General features: G+C 49.4%; 1 protein-coding gene and 1 pseudogene across 1 annotated transcript in view; one reads left to right on the top strand and one right to left on the bottom strand.

Annotated features, from left to right (window-relative positions):
• The first annotated feature begins 374 nt into the window (after nt 1-374).
• LOC107970747 (translation initiation factor IF-2) overlaps nt 375-22581 on the top strand; it is a 127238-nt gene continuing 105031 nt past the window's right edge. The window contains exons 1-2 of the mRNA XM_054681369.1: nt 375-472; nt 551-1103. Coding sequence (XP_054537344.1) covers nt 375-472; nt 551-1103 — 651 coding nt within the window. The remainder of the gene's footprint in view (nt 473-550; nt 1104-22581) is intronic.
• Nucleotides 21926-22581, bottom strand: part of LOC100615781 (small ribosomal subunit protein eS24-like) — a 111692-nt pseudogene continuing 111036 nt past the window's right edge.

A 22581-nucleotide genomic window follows, 5' to 3' on the forward strand; every position in this document is an offset into this window, starting at 1 on the left:
GTCCTCCTTCTGCTTCTTTCCCAGCCTCTGGGCTTTTGCACACGCTGTTCCCTCTGCCCGAACATGCTCCACTGGGCTGAGAACAACTCTCTGAGAAGTCTCTCAGCTGTTGCTTCCTTTGGAACAGCCGCTGCTGCTGTCCCTCTCCCAGCTCCAAGACCTGCTGAGCCTCCTATCTTTTTCAGTTCCCATGCACCCAGCACTTCTCCTTGGCCTCCTTTTGCCCAATCGACAATGTCCGTTCTCAATGCCTCCTCACACAGCGCTGAGCCCCACTGGGTGAAGGCAATGCCTGTCATGTCCACCACAATATCCCCTCCCCCATCACCACGCCCGGTCCACAGAGATGCTCAAAAAAGATCTGTTGGTAAGCGATGCGAAGGTGCATTCATGTCATCCTGCAGGCGGAATTCTCCACGAGTTTTGAGCAGCCTCGGTTTTCCCACCACCTCCAAATCATGCAAGACACAGGGTAAGAGCAAAGACAAGGTGGCTCTGGCTGATGTCCACCCTCTCGGGGCGTCCCTTCTCTTCTCTCCTCCTTGGGCAGGGAGACCTTCGGGGTGCAACCTGGCTGGGGCGGGGCGGAGGTGGAGGGCCTGGCCGGAGCGGGCCTGGCTACGGGCAGGGGACAGCGACCGCCTAGGCCGGGGCAGGTGAGCGTGGCGCAGGCCCCGGCCCGGCGTGTCCGCGGTGCGCGCGAGCGGCCAGCAGAGGGCGCCAGAGAGCCAGGAGCGGCCCGCGGAGGAGCCGCGCCGGCCCGGTTGCCCAGCTCCGCGCCGCGCGGACCCTCCGAGCCCGCGCTCAGACGCCCCAGCTCCGCCGAGAGGCCGCTCGCGCCGGGTCCTTCCTCTTCCCCAAGTGCAGGCAGAGCCCCCAGAGCCATGGCCAGCCCTTCCGGCAGCTCCGAAGCCACTGGCAATCCCCGAGGCAGGGATGGCCGGCCCAGGAGGGAGGAGGACGACGTCCCTCCCGGGGAGAAGAGGCTGCGGCTGTTGCTGGAGGGGGGAAGCGCACAGCCCGAGGACTGCGAGGACGGAGAGGACGCGCCGCGGCCGGGCAGGGAGGAGACCGGCACCCAGACAGGTGGCGACGGCAGAGGAGTAAGTGACGCGGGCGCGGGGGTCCGGGGGTGCCGGGGTGCCGGGGACGCGGGGTAGGGGCGGCGGGAGGCTCCGTGGCGGGCCCCGGGTTGAAGTTGGTAACTGAGCGGCAACTCCGGCGGGCGCGGAGTGACAGCTCGTGACGGCCTCCGAGACGCCAGCTGCCCCTTCTCGGCTGTGTGGCTTCGACTTCCTGATTCTCTCACGACGTCCCTGGCCGGGAGACCCACTGGACTCTGCGGCTAGCCAAAAGGGGAGGGGGAGCCCCGCGTCCTGGGGGCCCCCAGCAGGGGAAGGGGCGGGGGTTGCGCTGGGCATCCTGTCTGGGGCATCTGTCTGGGACTCTGCCGGTGCCTCTCACCTGGCGAGGGGCTTGTGGCGGGGGTAGGGGGAAGTCCCTGGCGCCAGGCTTGGCCAAGCCCTGCTCTGCTGGGCTGCGGGCTGGCAGCGCTCACCCAGCTCCTCACCTGCCCCGCATCTTCCTGTTTTTCTTCCCTTTCTGGTTGGGCAGCGGGAGTTGAGAGGAGGCAGATGGCTTCCATCCCAGAAATCGCTCTCCTCTTTCCATTCCTACAGAGAGGGACAGAGAGGGAAAGTTCCTTGCATCCCCCGGGGCACTGTCCCTGTGAGCTCTCAGTGTCCTGCACACGTGGGCCCCTGAGTCACCGGGCCTGTGTGTGTGCGATGGGGTTCCGTGGCCAGCCTGGCCTCCTGGGGTTCACTTTCTGCTTTCCTACACCAACTCTTCCTGTGTGGCTTTGCTGGCCTTCCACTGGGGAGGCACGTGGGTTTGGAGGGCAGATGAGGGCCCGCTGGAGAGCTGTACCCCTCAGTGAGGGCCGCCACCTTGACGGTTTTTGATGGATAATGCGGTTGACCTCTTTGTTCCTTCCACATGTTTTTATGTTTGACCATTTGCTCAGCTGAGCTTGTCTTAATCATTTGATTCGTGGTGAATGAGCCCCACATGGGAGAGAGGGCGGCCTTCATTCTGAACCCATTTAAGCAGCACGGGCAGCCCTCTTCGCCGTGGGCGGCATCAGAGCCCTCCCTGCCCAGTCTTGGGGTTGCTCCCGGATGCTGTTTGGGAGGCTTGCTCATGGTGACATCCTCATCTCCCCCTGCACTTTACTGCATTCAGAGCTTGGGTCACCTGGACACTGAACTCAGGTGAATTTTCTCTGAGATCCCAGGAGAAGGAGTACAGTTCTCTGGAAGGTTTTCCAGGGCCAATCACGGAAAGGATGAGAAGGGAGAGGTCCTGGTCGGGGACACAATTACGGTGGCAGTGTAACGCCCGGACACTTTATTGCATGAAGTCACTCTCACTCCCTCTACCTCCCTCTTTTACGTGGACTCTGCCAAAGACCAGGATACAAGAATGCAGTGGAGTGACCAAGTGTAGTGGGACCTTGGGAACGCGAGTCTGGAGCCAGGAGGCTGGGGTTTGCACCCTGGTTCTGCCCCTCCTTAGCTGGCTGACATGGCACAAGCCACTTACCCTCTCTGAGCCTTACTGTCTTCAGTGGCAAATGGATCGGTCAACAGGCCCCATTGCCTGGGGTTGTTACTGCTAAGATTAAGGGAAGCTCGTCCATAGAAGCACTTAGCATTGTGCCTGGCACATAGTGTATGGTGGATAAATGGGACTTAGGACTGAAACTCATGCCTTGGTGTGTTTTTGCAGTGATGTTTTGTTCTGGGGTGCATCACAAGAGACAAGGTTCTTGGCCGGGCGTGGTGGCTCAAGCCAATAATCCCAGCACTTTGAGAGGCCGAAGGGGGAGGATCGCTTGAGCTCAGGAGTTTAAGACCAGCCTGGGCAACGTGGTGAAGCCTCATAGCTACCAAAAAAAAAAAAAAGCCAGGTATGGTGGTGTGTGCCTGTAGTCCCAAGTACTTGGGAGGCTGAGGTGGGAGGATTGCTAGAGCCTGGAAGGTCCGGCTGCAGTGAGCTGGGATCATGCCACTGCACTCCAGTGTAGGTGACAAAGTGAGACCCTGTTTCAAGGAAGAGAGAGAGAGAGACAGACCCACAAGTGTTTTAAGCCAGAATCTCCATGTTAAAATGCTTTCTGGAGGCTAAAAGGATGACATATTGATAATGAAATATTTAAAAGGCAGAAACCCCACTGAATTTCTTGGTCCACAGAGGGAAATGGGAATCGCATGACCTGAAGGATGATGCAGGAACTGAACAGAAACCATCCTTGTTTCCTGAATCTGAACATGGCACCCTCTTTTCATGGTGTCTGTATCTGCTCAGTCTGGCGGCCCCTCGAAAAGAGGGAATCTGGATTTTCAAACTTAAAATTTGGCCCAAAGCCCACTGCTGCCCACAATGCCCGCCAGACACATTCCTCTTCCCTTTTAGTTTCTATGGGAATACTCTCTTTGAAGAACCCATGAAGCAGTGTCAGGCTGGTGTGAGGATCAGCAGTGATTTCTTTGAGGAGGAGAGCCCGTTTCTTCACTCACAGGCCATGTCTGAGTGGATCAAGAAGAACAGAGTGCCCTTTTATGAGATTTTGTCTGCGTAGACCATTAGCTTGGTAAAAATGTCAAAACCATCCTCGTTCTTTAATAGCAGATTATTTTGGACTTTTCTCTGCAAGAAGCAGCATGGGCATTCAGATGCTTTTAAGGATAAAATGTTCTTTCTCATCACCAGGCCTGGTGCTCTAGATAGCTGAGGTTTTAATGTGACTGGATGTCCCTTGGAGTGGCTCCCAGGCTGTGCTCTTGTGGTTGGGTGGCAAGGGGTTGCGTTATTCGGCGGTGGCTAGAGGATATTTTAGCAGGTAAATCGGGCCCCCAGGAGCCCCTGAGTGCCAAGTCCTGCTGCAGGGCACGTGTTTATGGGGGGGAGGTGGGGGGTGGTGGAGGGTAGAGGGTGGGAGGCATTGATTTCCTGCCAATATCAGAAGTTTCACAGGCTTCTTGTGTATCCACAAACACCCACCCCATTGAGAAGGCCTAGAAAACCTGGCCCTCGCCAAACCTTTATTGACCGCTTGTGAATGATCCCAGGGTGTGTCTGACCCACAGCTCCTCCTGGAGGGAGAGAAAAGTCTCTCCTAGGTATTTGGTTATCAACCTCAACAATTTGCTGATCCTTCCCCAAGACCAGGCATCTTGGCAGAGATTTCTGGGTTGTCAGGCGGAACCGAGCATTCAAGGGTAATAACTCGTTGGAGTCCCTGAAATCCCTGATGGACGCACCACGTAAAAGCATCCAGGGTTGAAGCCAGATCAGGAAGGTTATTGTCATCCTGGGGCTCCTGTAGAGGTGCATCCACGTTGCAGGTATTTTCCCTTCTTGCTGAGGAGAAACCTGGGTTTCTCAGCTTTGGCACAGTCACAACACTTGGGGTCAGACCATTCGTGGTGGTGGTCAGGAGGGGGGCCGTTCTGTGTATTGTAGGATGGTTAGCAGCATCTCTGGTCTCCATCCTCTAGGTGCCATTCTACCCTCCCATCTGTGGCTACCCCAGATGTCTCCAGACGGTTTCAAATATCATGGAGCAAGGGAGTGGTACGTGAGCAAAACCACCCCAGTTGAGAGCCATTGGTCTACACTTGTGGAAATGTTTGAGGGTGAGAGTGTCGAGCTTGGGTCCCTGCTGTACCCTTTATGAGCAATGTGGTCTTGGAAAATTAATAGTACTCCAGGGGCCTCAGTTTTCTCATCTATAAATGGAGATAAATGAGATAACACTTTCATAGGGAGGTTATATGGGATTTACTGAGATAATAAGACAGTACATGGAAAATGCTGGACATAGAATTTATTTATTTTATTATTTTTTTAAGACGGAGTCTTACTCTGTTGCCCAGGCTGGAGTGCAGTGGCATGATCTCCGCTCACTGCAACCTCCACCTCCTGGGCTCAAGTGATTCTCCTGCCTCAGCCTCCCAAGTAGCTGGGATTACAGGTGCCCACCAACACACCCGGCTAATTTTTGTATTTTTAGTAGAGATGGGGTTTCACCACATTGGCCAGGCTGGTCTCAAACTCCTGACCTAAGGTGATCCACCTGCCTCGGCCTCCCAAGGTGCTGAGATCACAGGTGTGAGCCACCACGCTGGGCTGGGCATAGCATTGTAACACAGACAAAGCACAAAATACTCGGGCAATATCTTTTTACCTTTGGCTTGTCTAGACTCCGTCCTCCATCCCCTCATGCGCTGGTACGGTGCAGACCAGAGTATCACCCACCTAGACTGCAGAGTGGATTTGGGTGGCATCTTGGCTTTCTGCACAAGACTTGCCTGTTCCCCACCACATCCCCCTGGTTCTCAGGGTCCAGGATTCCAGGACGCAGGGATGTGGGCAGGCAGGGCAGGTGGCCCACCCAGTTCACTCCCACGCTGGGGACCTGCAGAACCGGCTCTCCAAGACAGGGTGTTTTGACCAGCATCCAGGTTTCTGGATTTCCATTTGAGCACAGCTGGACTACACAGGCTGAAGCTGTCTCTGCTGAGATATAGGTATTTCCCTGGCGATGATCTTTCAAGCTGACATGAAGACATGGCCACCCGCTGGAACATGGTGTGTCTGCTGTGGCACTCTTGTAATTTGTGAGGCAGACTCCTGAGGAATGCAGTGCATAAGTGGGAAATGGTGGGAGGTTCTCCCATCCCCCCCGGCCGAAAGTGCTGCCTGTGCAGGTTGGTGGACGGTCCTTTGAGCAGGAAGAAGACACGGAGCACATTCCTGTTAGCTACAACAGAGAGGGGCAGGGTACACACTGGACATTTCAAGCCCCTGCAGAGAAGCAAGTCTTACTGTGCTGGGAGTACTTGTGGAGTGGGGGCTGTGTTGCCCTGGGCTTTAATTATTTCAGGAACATTTAGCCGCAGGGTTGGCAGGCTGGATCTTGATATGTGTTTCTCAGTTGGAAAGACTTTGGACCATAGGGAAATGTCTTCTCAATTCTTTTAATTTCATTAAGGTGGTCATTTTTCTTCTTGTGGCCTCTGGAATGTGACACAGAACTCAAGGGACAGGAAGGAGATGAGTTGGAGGCTGGGACAGGGGTCCCTGCCAGGGATGCTGGTGACTTACATGACGGTGTTGATGTGTGGAGTCCGGTGCCTGGTTTGGGGAATGTTTGTGGGATATGTTCCAAAGCACTGATGGACCTATCAGGTACTGGAGGTGAATGGTCAAGTCTGATCTCAGGGCTGGCAGTGTCAGGCAAGGACAGGAAGTCGACGTTGGACTCATTGGCTGATGTTTCTTGGGACCCTGGGGACAATGTGTGCCAGGACAGATGGGTCTGGGGCTAGGAAGACAGGTTTGGGCTGGAGACTCAGGCTTGGGAGGCATCCCAGGTAGACAGTGGTTGAGGCTGTGGAAATGACTGCGATTGCCTGGGTTGAGAGTGGAGACAGAAAAGATGGGGGTTTTGCTCTAAGCCTGGGGAACCCACCTCCCAGGTTCAAGGGATTCTCCTGCCTCAGCCTCCCAAGTAGCTGGGAATGCAGGTGTGTGCCACCATACCTGACTAACTTTTGTACTTTTAGTAGAGATGAGGTTTGGCCAGGCTGGTCTCAAACTCCTGACCTCAAGTGATCGGCCCACCTTGGCCTCCAAAGTATAGGATTATAGGCGTGAGCCACCATGCCTGACCATTTTTAAATATTAATTTTTATGAAATATTTTCAAACATATTTTACTGTACATTGGAAAAGTCAATCATGATTTGAAAACTTTATCAAAATCCAATCAATTGTCAATTAACCATTTAATTGTGGATGGGTAGGGAGACTATTTTGACCAAAACACGTTAGAACAATTACCACTTATAGAAATAATCTATGTTTTAATGTTTTAGTTGAATTAAAGAATCTTTTATATTCTATCCAGGCGCAGTGGCTCACACCTGTAATCCCAGCACTTTGGGAGGCCGAGGCTGGCAGATCACCTAAGGTCAGGAGTTCAAGACCAGCCTGGCCAACATGGCGAAACTGTCTCTACCAAAAATACAGAAATTAGCCAAGTGTGATTGCACACACCTGTAATCCCAGCTACTCGGGAGGCTGAGGCAGGAGAGTCGTTTGAACCTGGGAGACAGAGGCTGCAGTCAGCCGAGATCGCACCACTGCACTTCAGCCAGCCTGGGTGACAGAGTGAGACTCTGTTTCAAAAATAAATAAATAAATAAAATAGAATTCTGAATTTTATTTTTAATAATTATTTTTGTAAAGAGAATGTCTTGTTTTTTGGAGTTGTTGAATTTATTGAATTGACAAAAATTATGTACAAGAGGGTATACAACATGATGTGATTGAAGTATGTATACATTATGAAATGGCTAAATCAAGCTAAATAACATATCACCTCCCAGACTTATTTTTTTGTGGTGAGAACACTTAAAAATCTACTCTCTTAGTGATTTCCAAGTGTATGATATGTTGTTATAAACTATAGGTACCATGTTGTCCCATGGATATCCTGACCTTATTCTTCTTCTTTAAAAATGACATTCTGTGTCCTTTGGCATCTGCCCACTTCCCCACCCTGGCAACCATCATTCTACTCTACTTCTGTGAATTCAACTTTTTTCTTTTCTTTTTCTTTCTTTTTTTTTTTTTTGAGACAATCTCATTCTATTGCCCAGGCTGTAGTGCAGGGTTGTGATCTGGGCTCACTGCAGCCTTGACCTCCCAAGCTCAATCAATCCTCCCAACTCGGCCTCCTGAGTATCTGGGAGTACAGGAATGCACCACCACGCTCCACTAATTTTTGTATTTTTTTGTAGAGACAGGGTCTTGCTGTATTATGCAGGCTGGTCTCGAACTCCTGGGCTCAAGCAATCTGCCAGCCTCAGCCTCCCAAAGTGCTGGGATTACAGGCATGAGCCACCATGCCTGGCCGAGTTTAACTTTTTTAGATTCCACATATAAGTGAGATCATGTGGTATTTGTCGTTCCGTGCTTGGCTTATTTCACTTAACATAATATCCTCCAGGTTCATCCATGTTGTCTCAAATGGCAGGATTTCCTTCTTTTTGAAGGCTGAATAGTATTCCATTGTGTACATACACCACATTGTTGATGGAAGTGTAATGGAGGCCAGTTGGGGGAGGAGGGGGAAAAGATTCACTCTAAGTCTAGATGCTCCAGCACCCACCCAGGGTGTGTGCAAGGAAGTGCAGGTTGCTCCTGGTCTTGCAAACTGTGGTTTGTGGGACTCCAAAGCCCCTATCCTTCCACGATGCTTTCTGTCCTGTTATCACATTTCCTTGGAGGAGAACCCAGCCTTGGTGGAGAGCCCTGCTCTGGCTTTGTCCCTCGGCATGAGATGGCAAAGGATGGTGCTGCTGGGAGACCCTCACGTCTGCGCACTGGGGGCTGCTTGCCTTCTCCGTTCCTCCTTCAAGTATCTGAGCAGCTCCTGTGTGCCAGCTGCTGGTCTACAAGATGGATCGGTCCTTGGAGATCACGCTGTAGCAGAGGAGGCAGGCTGTAGCCCACAGGCCAGAACCAGCCCCCTGCCTGTTCATACAAATAAAGTTTTATTGGAACACAGCCACACCCATTTCAGTGCATATTGTCTGTGGCTGCTTTCCTGTTACAATGGAGAGTTGAGTAGTTGGGACAGAGACCTATGGCTTGCAAAGCTGAACTGTTTACCATCTGGCCCTCAAGAAAAAGGGAAAAAAAATGCTGATCCTTGTACCCCGACAGTCTTAGGTTAAGAGGACTTTGTACCACCCTGACTCCCAGGCGGCCATGAGTCGAGTCACCCTTGAAATGTACACAGGTCTGGGCTAGGGTGCTTTCTGATTTTTGTATGGGGAAGAGAAAGGAGGGAGGAAATGGCAACTTGTTGCCCTGTTCTAACATTTTCCTAAGATGGGTCTCCAGGCAAGGGCTTGGGATCTCACCTTGCACAGCTTACAAAACCCAGTGAGACCAGCTGTCTTGGCGCTGCCACTCTGAGGGATGGAGCCCCCAGATTACTAGGAAGAGAGATAAAAGAATGGTTTCTGCGAGCACAAGAACTGGCGTTATTGAAATTAACATTTCCCCCAAGTTTTATAATGTCTAGGCATGCATATTTAAGTGTCTGCCTCAAAAGCTCATCCTAATAACCAGATGGTGCATTTAATTTCCTTTTTTTGTTCTCTGAGCAACATGCAGCTTCCTGCACAGCCCTCCTTGCAGGCAACTGCGCTGAGGTGACAGTCCTCCTGACTGCCAGCACAGATCCCCAGGGCCTCTGAGAGCCCTGTATTCTGGGGGCAGCCTTTCCCCCTTCCATTCAGCCCCAGCTGGAAGGGGGCAGGTTACACACAGGGCTCCTGCCTTAGCTTAGCTTAGCTCCTGCCTAAGCACAGGGCTCCTGCCTTAGCTTCTCTAGGGAGTCTGGCTCCCTCTGACCCTCTAGACCTCACCAGCTGAGGATCAGAGCCCCGGGGCAGGAGCCAGGGCCAGGGGGCATTGGGGGGTGGTTTGAGAGTGCAGCTGTGGAGGGGGGCAGGGCAGGCCCAGGAAAAGCTGCTTGGGGGAGACTGCAAAGAGATGGCAGAGTTAGGACAAGAGGGCCAGGCATTGTGGCTCACACCTGTAATCCCAGCACTTTGGGAGGCCGAGGTTGGCGGATCACCTGAGGCCAGGAGTTTGAGACCAGACTGGCCAACATGGTGAAAACCTGTCTCTACGAAAAATACAATAATTAGCCAGACGTGGTGACACCTATAATCCCAGCTACTCGGGAAGCTGAGCCACGAGAATTGCTTGAACCCGGAAGGTGGAGGTTGCAGTGAGCTGAGATTGTGCCACTGTTCTCCAGCCTGGGCAACAGAGCAAGATTCCATCTCAAAAAAAAAAAAAAAAAAAAAAAAAAGAGTCAGGACAGGAGGAGGAGGGAAGAGAAGGGAGCTGTGGGGCAGCAGCCAGGGCCTTAAAGGCAGAGGAGAGGAAGCTTGGATTTCCAATTCCAAAGGACATGAAGACAAAGTCACACACCTTTATTTATCCTGCTCCAGGTGAGGCGGGGCTTTTTGTATTTTCCTTGTTTTCCTTTTCCTTGTGTCCAGGCTGTTGTAGAAACAGGTAAGCAGGGGCTCTGTGTAGCGCCCTGTTCTGGGGGCCTTCAGGAAGCATGGGGTGCCCTGGTTTCCTTGTCTTCATGTCCCCCTTTCCTCCTGCCACCCCGACTGTGCACCCCACCTTGTCCCTCAGACCATCCTCCTGGAGGGGCCTGGCCAGGGCTTGTGTCCTTGCTAGTCTCTGGGGAGGAAGACTCTGTGGCTTGAAAGCCTGTCGGCTTAAGTTGCAAGGTGTAGATGCCTGGGAGGGTACGTGCACAGCCCTCTTGACTGATCCATTCATGTTTTTCTTTTTTGACTCTGTTCTATGTTGTCCTGATGGAGGGGTAAGCCCCTGCCTTCTGCCTTTCCTGCCTTGGACTCTTGCAATTGGGCCAGATGAGAGGGTCCATGTGGTCTGGGAATTCAAGCAATGCAGGCCAGGCATGGTGGTTCACACCTGTAATCCCAGCACTTTTGGAGGCCAAGGCGGGCAGGCCAGGAATTTGAGACCAGGTGGCCAAATAGTGAAACCCTGTATCTACAAAAAATACAAATTTAGCCGGGCTTGGTGGTATGTGCCTTTAATCATAGTTATTTGAGAGGCTGAGGCAAGAGAATCACTTGAACCCAGAAGGAGCAGGTTGCAGTGAGGAGGAGGTTGCAGTGAGGAGCAGGTTGCAGTGAGGAGCAGGTTGCAGTGAGGAGGTGGTTGCAGTGAGGAGGAGGTTGCAGTGAGGAGCAGGTTGCAGTGAGGAGGTGGTTGCAGTGAGGAGGAGGTTGCAGTGAGGAGGAGGTTGCAGTGAGGAGCAGGTTGCAGTGAGGAGCAGGTTGCAGTGAGGAGGTGGTTGCAGTGAGGAGGAGGTTGCAGTGAGGAGCAGGTTGCAGTGAGGAGCAGGTTGCAGTGAGGAGGAGGTTGCAGTGAGCCGAGATTGTGTCCCTGGACTCCAGCCTGCACAATGGAGTGAGACTATGTTTCCAAAAATAAAAAATAAAATAAAAATAAAAAAATTTATATAGAAAACAAAACACAAAACTTCCTCTTGATTTGCTTTTCTTGATCTTGCTTCTCAGAGGTAACACTGGGAAGGGTTGGGGTATACCTCTCCACACCTTTTTTTTTTATTTCTTTTTATTTTTTATTCTATGTTCTGAGATACATGTGCTGAATGTGCAGGTTTGTTACATAGATATACATGTGCCATGGTGGTTTACTGCACCTATCTACCCGTCATCTAGCTTTTAAGCCCCACATGCATTAGGTATTTGTCCTAACGCTCTCCCTCCCCTTGTCCCCCACCCCCGACGGGCCCTGGTGTGTGATGTTCCCCTCCCTGTGTCCATGTGTTCTCATTGTTCAACTCCCACTTGTGAGTGAGAACACGCAGAGTTTGGTTTTCTGTTCCTGTCCACACCTTTTCCCTCTGTGCACGCAAGCACATGTATTTGCACATAAGTGTTTATTGTAACCTTTTAAAAAAATAAAAATGGAATAATGCTATATTTATTCTTTGGAAAGCCTGCTTTTCAGGCAGCATGTCTTTGACATTGCCTCATGTTGGAACCTGGGTACCACCTTCTTCTCCCAGCAGTTATTCTGATGTGTGGATGCACTACGCTTCGTTTAACCAGCCCTGCACCGATACGTCTTTGGATGGTTTCCGCCTTTTCCCAATCACAGACGGTGTTCTGACGAATTCCCTCGCACACATCACTTGGTGCTCTGTGCGTGCATTTTTGTGATATGTTCCTGGAGGTAGGCTGTCTAGGTCAGAAGGGGATCTGTGCTTAATTTGCATCCTGTGCAAAATTCCATCCAGTCATCCGGCTCCCCAAGGGCTCACATGGTACTGTCCTCTGTAGACATCATCTTCTGCAGATGATGGCACGACCGCCTCTCTTTCTTTTACTCACACCAGTCTGCACCCTGGTGTCCTGGGGGGGTCCAGCCCCTACCCGCTTGTCTGCCCCCAGTCCCCCCAGCCCCTGCTAACAGGGACTCTGGCTTCTGAGCTTTGGCAGACTGCGTCACTCTGGAGAAGTTTGCTTTCTCAAACATTCGTGGCAATGTTACTGCAAATCGCGAGGCCTGTGTTTGCCTTCTTCAGACCTCAGTTTTCTCATAAGTAAAATGGGGATAATGTGATGCTACTGTCTGCATCCTAGAGCTGCCATGAGGGTTCAGTGAGATCACTGTTGAGAGCACGTTCACAGCTCCGGCCTTGTGCGCAGTCAGCACGTGTGGGGCAGGGCTGTTGCTGATACTTTGTTGACTGTCATTGCTAGACTGTGGCTTTACCAGGGGCATTGTCTTTAGTGCCAAGCCCAGAGCCACCCCTAGTACCTGCCGTGTTTATAGAGTGATTGAGTGGCAGGGTCAGAGACTGGGGCAATGGCAGCAGAAACAGAGGAAAGAAGTGGGGCTTCTAATAGGTCCTGAACCAGTGGCCCTTGAGATGAAGCCTTCTTGCCAAGGTCTAGGGCTGTGCTTTTTGTTCTAGGCCCGAGACTGGAAGCTAGGCCTGGCTGCAGCCCCCGCTGAGCTGGGGAAGTGCAGGTCAGCATCCTGCTTCATTAGGACACCTCCAAGCCCAGCTTAGACGTGGATGCCAGCTGACCCCCTGTTTACTCTGAGCCCAGACAGAGGACAGGGAAGTGTGCAAGGGTGGGGACCCCCTCATCACAGCCCTTGACTCTGTAAGGCATATGGGTTTGTGCACGTGTGTGAGCACGGCCGTGGCTTCTCTGAGTTTCAAGCTCGAGGTTGTGTTTACGCAGGGTTAGGCTTGCCAGGTAAAATACAGGAAGTCCAATTAAACCTGATTTTCTCATTAACCTTTTTTTTTGGTGCAAATATATCCCATGCAATATTTGGGACCTGCTTACCCTAAAAAATTATTTGTTGTATATCTGAAATTCAAGTTAAACTGGCATCCTGTCTTTTCACTTGCTACGTATGAGAGTTCCGTGTGGGGGTTATCAGTGTGCATTTGTGAGTTCCCATGTGAAGGACTCTCTCCAAGTGTCTGTAGGTGCCAGGATGGAGATGGACAGAGAAGATCCTCTTGGGCTGCTTTAGTGGTACCTAGAGGCTGCGGGGTTGGACACTTCAGCCCCAGGGGCCTGGGCAGCACTGTCCAGCACCTGCCTGCTCCTGTCTTCTTCACGGGGGCTGACTTCCCTGCCACTTCTCTCCAAATACGGTGGCAAGAGCTATCCCATCTGCCCCCATCTGGAGCTCGGCTGCCCAGCCAGACAAGATGGCAAACAGTGTGCAGATGGCTGCAAAGCTTTCCCCAGCTCTTTCTGCAAGGGGCCTGCAGATGAAATGGAAGCCCTCATCCTCACCGCCTCCCCCTTCCAGAAAACCCAGGCAACAGCCACCTCTGAATGCTGCTTTAGAAGCTTCTCCCTCATGGTGATTAAACCACCCCAAACAAATAAAGCACTGCATTTCCACCATAGGCTTGTTCACATGCACGCAGCCAATTGTCTTGGATCCACCTGTGTGCCTGATTCATCAGGGTGAGGGGTTCTCCTCTGAGGTGCTTGCAAAGAGCTGCTTAATTTTCATCTGAAAGACTCTGTAGAAATGAGGCCCAGCTTTGGAAGGAAGCCCTTTCTCCCCCTTTAGCAAATTCTGTGTCATTCTTTTTTCTTTCTTTCTTTTTTTGAGACAGAGTTTCACTTCTGTTGCCCAGGCGGGAGTGCAATGGTGCAATCTCAGTTCACTGCAGTCTCTACCTCCCGGGTTCAAGCGATTCTCCTGCCCCAGCCTCCTGAGTAGCTGGGACTACAGGCACCCACAACCATACCCGGCTAATTTTTTTGTATTTTTAGTAGAGAGGGAGTTTCATCATGTTGGCCAGGCTGGTCTCGAACTCCTGACCTCAGGTGATCCACCTCGGCCTCCCAAAGTGCTGGGATTACAGGCGTGAGCCACCATGCCTGGCTGGAATTCTGTGTCATTCTGGATACTTATCATGACTTCAAGCATCCAGGACTCTGTCCTGGGTATCCTGAGCCTGAGGGTGTATGTGTGTCCAGCTGGCTTGGAGGTTGTCTACAGGCAGCTTAAACTTGGCCTCTGAGTCCATGGCAGCCTCACATGGGAAATACCACCAAGGAGCCTCATCCTGTGCTTTTAGGAGATAGTTTCTATTTAGTCATTGCTGAATCTGTTACAGACAGGGTCTCAATTTCTTGCAATTCCTGTATGAGGTGGGTGCTGTGATTATCCACAGGTTCACTTGTTCTCTCTGGCCTCTTTCAGGCTCTTGCACTTCCTTTGCTCTTTTCCTGCCACAGGGCCTTTGCACATCCTGCTCTTTCTGCCTGGAAAGATTTTCCCTCTCCCTCCCTCTTTACTGGTCACAGTCTCATCTGACAGTGGAGTCAGTACATCCTCAGGGACGTCTGGCCACACTGACTCAGTCACAGCAACCCCCTGTTATCTGCTTTCATGACACCAGGTACCTCTCTGTGGTAGACACTAGCTCAGCTATGGATTCCTATTTCTGTGCATGTCATCCTTTACCTTCAAGACTGTGGTCACCATGAGGACCAGGGCCATGCCTATTCCTGATTCTCATTTGTGTCTCTGGTGTTTAGTATATGCTCACCTAGAATTTGATTAATGAATGACGGCACACCCATTTTACAGATGAGAAAGTTGAGGCTCAGGAACATTATGTAACTTGCTCAGTATTAGGTACTGATGGTTTGAAGCCATCTGGCTGGTCGCTGGGTGCACACTCTTAACCACTTCACTATGGTTCTTCTCTCATGGTAGCTCTCCAACAGCAGGAGTGAGAGACAATTTTAGGACAGGTGTAACCAGAATCCCAGGGGTTATCCTAGAAGGTGGTGTCAGGAACATGCTTGCCTATGGGCCTCCTTACTGTATTGCATAAAATACTCAGTTTTTCTGACTCACCTTTAGTAAAGACCTTAGCAATATTTGAAACACAGTTGTCAATAGGAAAGGGTGGGTGTTTACACTTTTTTAAAAAGGAGTCTATATCATATTTATCTTCTGGTCTGCCATGTCCCCCTGATCTTCTTCAGCTTCAGTTATGCAAAATTAACACTTCTTCTCTTGACTGCCTCTCTCTTACCTGTTCAGTTTCTTTTCTGTGTTCGAGATTGCTTAGAATTTTTCCCCATTACTGCAGCCTGCTTCCCACCTGTATCCCCCAGCCAGCTTGTTCTGGATTTTGTCAACAACAGTTCCAACGTTTAGTGAGGGCTGGACTGAAGGAAAGCCTTGGAAAAGGCTGTGTGATGAAAGGTGAAGATACCTAATGTGCAGGCAGTCATCAGGGTTAATTCAAAGGCTGGAAGAAGGGCTGACCTGGAGGACTGGAAATGTCTTTGAGCTGAAGGTCGTGTGCAGGTGGAACGAAGAGGGTGAGCCTTTTGGGGTGAACTGCAAGTATTTGATAAGATCCCTGTCCCCATGGTTGGGGAAGTCTTGATAAGCATCCTCAATGTGATGGGGGGATTAAGGAACCCCTGGCTCTACCTGCCCAGCATGGCAGTAACATGACCCAGCCAAGTTATTGATTTTGGTTGCCCAGCTGTCATCAGCTCAACATCTTCTGTTAGTTATAGCTGTAATTTGCATTAGTTGTCAATGCCAGTTTTGACTTTCCTAGTCAATAAAGTGTTCTGAGAGTGGTGACTAAGGCTGAGCACTACCCATAATCATGAGTATTACACAGGCAAGCCCCCTTGCCCACCCACCCGCAGGCAATGAGACACCCTAGGAAATCTCTCAATTCTTTGGAGGACCCCGAATAAATTCTCAAGTCCATCTGTTCATCTGTCCGTCCATCCGTCCACCCTTCCATCCATCCAGACATGCATACATCCATCCACCCACCTACCCATCTATCCACCCACCCACCCATCTATCTATCCAACCCACTCTCTTATGCACCCAACTATCATCCACCTACCCACCCACCAACCCATCTGTCCATCCACTCACCCATGCATCTATCCACCCATTCACTCATCTACCCATCTATCCACCCACCCGTCCATCCATTTATCTATCCCTCCACCCCCTCACCCACTCATCCATTTCTCCACCCACTCAGCCATCCCTTCACTGACTCAACCATCCATTCATTCATCCACTTGCCCGCCCACCCATCTTTCCATCCACCCATCTATCCACCCACCCACCTATATATCCATCCATCTGCTTGTCCTTCTGTTCATTTATTCCACAAAGACTCGTTAACCACCTGCTAGATTCTGGGGAGGTACCTGCTCTAGTAATTGAGAGCACGGTCTCTAGAATATGATTCCCTGGGCTCAAACTGAGCTGCCTCCTAGCTAGCTGCTTGGGTAAGTTATAGAAACTGTGCTTTGATTTTCTTATCTGAAAATTGGCTATTAATAGCTTCTACTCTTGCAGATATAGTGAGGATTAAATAAGATGTCATGTTAAAAGTGCATCATCGACACTCAATAGAGATTAGGTTTTACCATTCATTATTATTCTTGGCAGATGCTGCAGATAACGTGGAGAGCATACGAAAGACACATGTTTGAACCAATAGTGACATACAGGTGCTAAGTTCTGCAGTAGGGGAAGGGCAGAGAGCCATGGAGAGGGCCTGGCCCAATCCTGGAGCCTCAGAAAAAAGTTCCTCGTTGAATTGCTGTTTTAGCTGAGACTTGTGGGATGGGTAGTAGTTGGAGATCCCAGACAGGATGTGACCGAGTTAGCCAGGGAGAAATTTGGTCCTGGCACCCATGGCAGAGTTGAGTGATCCAGTCCTTCTGTCTCCTCTGGCTGGAAGTCCACCAGATCTGGGAATGTCAAGTTGGGGGAGGGGGCTGACAATGATCATGACCTTCACCTGTCCTCACATGTCCTCTGTGTATCTGCAAAGCCTCTGCCTCAGTCTCCTCTTCTGGAAAGTGGGATTGGAAACCACATCTGCTTCTCTCCCAGGACTGCTAGGAAGACAAGATTAGATGGCAGATGAGAGCTCTTTGAAAATGAAAACATTCTGCTATTTGAATGCAAAGTGTTCTTCTTTGCCTGTGATGTTTCCTAAGCTGTGAACTCATGCTGGACCTCGAAGCTGTCTATTAAAAAAAAATAGCAAAGTGGTTGGGCATGGTGGCTCATGCCTGTAGTCCTAGCACTTTGAGAGGCTGAGGGGGGCGGATCATTTGAGGCCAGGAGTTCGATACCAGCCTGGCCAATATGTGAAGTTCCATCTCTACTAAAAATACAAAAATTAGCCAGGTGTGGTGTCATCTACCTGTAGTCCCAGCAGCTCAGGAGGCTGAGGCACAATAATTATTTGAGCTCAGGAGGCAGAGGTTGCAGTGAGCTGAGATGGCGCCACTCCAGCCTGGGTGACAGAGCGAGGCTTTGTCTGAAAAAAAAAAAAAAAAAAAAAAAGCAAAGTTAACACTTCCTCCATCTCTCCCCTAGGGGAGGCAATTTGTCAAAGATTGTTGTTGGATTTTACACACAGGGAAATCTAAGGAAGGTGTGGAAACCAGACCAGGACTCCAGTCTCTGGTCTCCCTGTTTACAGGGTCTTAAATGGCGGAGCCACTTTGGGTTCTTTCCACAAGATTGCTTTGTAAAAAAACCAAGAAACAAACAAACAAAAAACTCAAAAAAACAGCCCTGACCTAAATATTCACAAGGGACCTTAGGCAATATCAGCAAACAAAAGTGAATGATGAGTGGAATCTGTCATCTTTACAACTAAGACAGCTCCAGAGTTGAAGCAAGTGGAAATATCTCTAGACAGAGATTTGGGCGGTTTTGCCAGTTACAAACTATGAGAACCTGGGCAGGTTTACCTCTCTGAGCTTCTGTGACCTTGTAAAATAGGCTGCATTGCACTAAACGTGCAGGAGGAATCCCAGGATCCTCCTGTGCACAGGGCTGGTTTCTTCCCATCCTTTTCTTTGTTCTGCCTCTCTCCTCCTCTCCAAGAGATGAATACATCTGGACCCAGTAGGGGCCTATGTTTGCAAAAGCTCACAGGTGATTCTCATGCAGCCAGCCTGGCTCTGGCACTGAGTTCTTGGACACTTCTGGAGGCACATTTACTAGTGAGGAAGGTCACTGTGTGTGAAAGGCATGATTCATCTTCCATTCCTTTCTTCCATGAAGCAAGGTGCATGGGTCGACTGAGCTGGGAGAGTCCACAGTGTCAGCCTCCCCCACGCTTCCCTCCCTCCTTATTCCTTGTGTGCTGTACTTTGTCTTGATTTCCTGTACTCTGCACCAAGCCAGGAGATGGTAAGATCTCAAAAAAATCATTTTTTTGGGAAATGGGATCAAGAGGGTTTTGGTTTGCTTGTTTGTTTGTTTGAGACAGGGTCTGTCACCCAGGCTGGAGTGCAGTGGCATGACCTTGGCTCACTGCAGCCTTGACCTTCTGGGCTCAGATGATACTCCCACCTCAGCCTCCTGAGTAGCTGGGACTGCAGGTGCACACCACCATGCCTGACTAATTTGTCTATTTTTTGTAGAGATGAGGTTTCACCATGTTGCCTAGGCTGGTCTCAAACTCCTGGGCTCAAGCAGTCCTCCATCCACCTCGGCCTCCCAAAGTGCTGGAATTACAGGCATGAGCTGCTGTGCCTGGCCAAGGTTTTTATTATTATTATTATTATGAAAAATTTTCAATATACATAAAAGTAGACTAGTTTAATGAGCTACCATATACCCATCACATAGGTTTAAAAACTATTAAAGTGTGCAATATTTACTCCATTTTTTTCTGAAGTATTTAAAAAATTGTTTACAGTAGTTATGTAATTGCATCATGATATTCACCCCTACGTAATTTACTTTCCCTCTAAAAACATGAGGGCATTCTTTATATGATCATTGTCATACCTAATCAAATTACCAGCAATTCCTTAATATCCTCTAAGATCAAGTTTACATTCAGATGTCTTGTCCTCAAAATGTCAATTGTGATTATTTTTTTCTTTGAGCAAAGATAATAAGAGCTCAAGATTTAATGACAGAGATTCCATGTTAGCCCTGATGTCTAAGCTCTGTGGTCCATTGTGGCTTTACTTGAAAGTCTCAGGCTAGGCGTGGTGGCTCACACCTGTAATCCCAGCACTTTGGGAAGCCAAGGTAGGTGGATCATGAGGTCAAGAGATCAAGACCATCCTGACCAACATAGTGAAACCCTGTCTCTATTAAAAATACAAAAATGAGCCAGGCATGGTGGCGGGCACCTATAGTTGCAGCTACTCAGGAGGCTGAGACAGGAGAATCGCTTGAACCCAGGAGGCGGAAGTTGCAGTGAGCTGAGATTGCACCACTGCACACCAGCCTGGGTGGCAAGAATGACACTGTGGAAAAAAAAAAGTCTCTCACTGTGGTCTCATAATAAAAGGACACTCCATTTCCCATCTGGGCCCTGCTCCTTAATGTTAGCCCCCTCCTGTGGGGAGGAGGGGGTGACCTTCAGCACAGGTTGAAGCATTCCCAGGGCTGGCTCTGATCCCGATAAAGCCCATCGTCATGAATGAATGCTTCCCTTCCAGGTTATTCTAAGTATTGTAAATAGTGCACTTGGAGAGTCCTCATGATGCCTGGGATGGTAGTGAATATTTATAGGTTTCTTTTAGTGCCTTTTTTTTTTTTAGTGTTTTCTATAGTTCCATGTTTCTACAACCCTTAGGAACATCAGAATCATGTGTGTGTGGGTGCTTATTAAATAAACCAGTTCCTGGAGCTCACTCCCAGTGACTCCCAGTGTGATGATTAGGGGCTCAGCTAGGACCTATGTTTGCAAAAGCTCCCAGCTGATCTCATGCAGCCAGCCTGGCTCTGGCTCTGGCTGGCTCTGGGAGCTGGGTTGGGAACTAGTCTTTGGTGCTATTCTGCTGAAACTTCAAGTTGGGCTCTTTGACTCCGTCTTGTATTGTCATCACTTGTATTCAGGTCTGTTCTTCCCCTGGATTGTAAACTCCTTGATGTCTGGGTCATCTCAGCTCATGAGCTGAGCTTTCAGTGGGTGCTCAGTGGAACAGGTGTTGAATGGAGTCAGGCAATAGGGAGGCCAGCGTGTGTTGGTAAGTGAGAGACAAAAATCATTTTAAAAAGAATCTTTTTGCCCTTCAGTTGTGTTTTCCATGAGTTAATGTGATTTACTCTAGTGGAAGCCAGTGCAGCTTAAGTGGAGTTCTTGCCCTGAAATGGAGCCAGGTTATGGATCAGCAGAGCTGCCAAAAGCATTTTGGGGGAAATGTTTCTGTGTCACCATCAGTTGATGGAACTCAAATTTTCACTCCCGTTCAACACCACATGGGGGCCATTCTGACTTCTGCGGAGTGGGTATGATCAGATCTTCTGTAAAAGTGTAAGCGAGGAGGCTGGGCACGGTGGCTCACACCTGTAATCTTAGCACTTGGGAGGCTGAGGTGGGCGGATCACTTGAGGCCGAGAGTTTGAGACAAGCCTGGACAACATGATAAAGCCTCATCTCTGCTAAAAATACAAAAATTCACCAGGCATGATGGTGCATGTCTGTAATCCCAGCTACTCAGGAGGCTGAGGCAGGAGAATCGCTTGAACCTGGGAGGTGGAGGTTGCAGTGAGCTGAGGTTGCACCAATGCACTGCATTCCAGCCTGGGTGACAGAGCAAGACTCTGTCTCAAAAAAAAAAAAAAAAGTGTATGTGAGGAAACTGGGATTGAGCTTGGGGGTGTTGGGGGATGGAGGTACTTCATCTACTGAACAAAAACCATGGGATACCAATGCTGGAGGAAGAAGCATCATCCTCAGTTTCTACTAACTCAACCACGCATGAGATGGGGACTTGGTGTCCAAGAGAAAAGCCTCTTTTTAGGTCTTCAACCTTGATCAAACCATTTCTGAATTCCTCATACACATAAAATCAGGTGCTATGAGTGGTACTGATTGGATAATCTCTCTGTCATTTCCTGTGCTAGGAAGGAAAATACATGTACAGCCACCTTCCTTGAGGGTTCGTTCTTTTGCATCAGGGTGTCTCAAACTCCTGCCCTTAAAACACCTGTAAGAGAATCATCCAGGCGGCTTGCTCACTCTGCATGCAGACCCTTTAGAATCAGAGTCAGAATCCCTGGGGCTGGAGCCACAAAATGAAATGACATTTCAACAAGTTTGTCATCATGTGAGAGAGAATAGGTGAGTATTTGGATACCTATAATACAAAGTAGATTCAAAAAGAATGACTTGATTATTTTAAATGTTGTGTTTTAAAAAATTTAATACAGAAAAGGCTGGGCATAGTGGCTCATGCCTGTAATCCTAGCACTTTGGGAGGCCAAGGCGGGTGGATCATTTGAGGTCAGGAGTTCAAGACCGTCCTGGCCAACAAGGTGAAACCCCATCTCTACTAAAAATAATTAGCCAGGCAGTAGTGGTGCGTTCCTGTAATCCCAGCTACGGGGGAGGCTGAGGCAGGAGAATCGCTTAAGCCTGGGAAGCAGAGGTTTGGTGAGCTGAGATCGTACCACTGCACTCCAATGTGGGTGACGATTGTTTGACCACCACCAAAATGGGTTCTGAGTCCAAATATTAATATGAAGGACATTGGTGACATTGTCTCAAAAAAATTAATACCGAAAAGTCCAAAAAGGGAGAGAAATCACCCCAAATCTCATGACCCCAAGAAATAAACCTCCATAATATTAAGTGAACAGCATTCCTTGCTATGCACAAAGATGGCTAGAGACATGAACAGATACTTCTGATCACACAAAATGAGATTTTAAAAACAAGAAGTAGCAAATTGAATGCTGTGTAAATTTATCAGAAGAAAAAGAAATGGAAGTGAAACTGAACGAACTGGTCAACTCAGATAAATGTAGTTTTTCCTCACTAAAAATCAGTTTCTAGAACATCTAAGAAATCAAAGGTGATGAAAAATATTAAGATGTATTATATATATGTAAAAGTCTTTACAGTTGATTGATCATCTCATGAAAAATTTGTACAGTCACTGCAAATAAAGTCATTGCAAAATCTTTACTCCTTTTGCTTTCTGCCAGCACTGACATTGGCCTTTGCAGTCTCTTGACTTCATTCTGCCCTCGCATTCCTTTTGCTGTTTTCTTGAGGTCATCTTCTTCTCATGCCAGCCGTGTCTTGCAAGTCTATGTTTGAGTTCATTTTTCTTTGCATAATTCAAAGAACCAGATAAGATGCCAAAGCCCATTGTTTAACCACCACCAAAATAGGTTCTGAGTCCAACTATTAATATGAAGATGACACCCATTGTGGTCTTGTACATTTTGTTGCCTTCCTGGGGTGAGGGACATTGTTGACCATTTGTTTCCTCTGGAGCGGTCGATTGGTCATGAACTTCCTGGTCCCGATAGTTGCTGTGTCATTCATCATGGTGGTTGATCCTCAGGTAGTTAGGGAGGAAAATAAAAA

Source organism: Pan troglodytes, chromosome 2 (genome assembly GCF_028858775.2).
Source record: "Pan troglodytes isolate AG18354 chromosome 2, NHGRI_mPanTro3-v2.0_pri, whole genome shotgun sequence".
NCBI lineage: Eukaryota > Metazoa > Chordata > Mammalia > Primates > Hominidae > Pan > Pan troglodytes.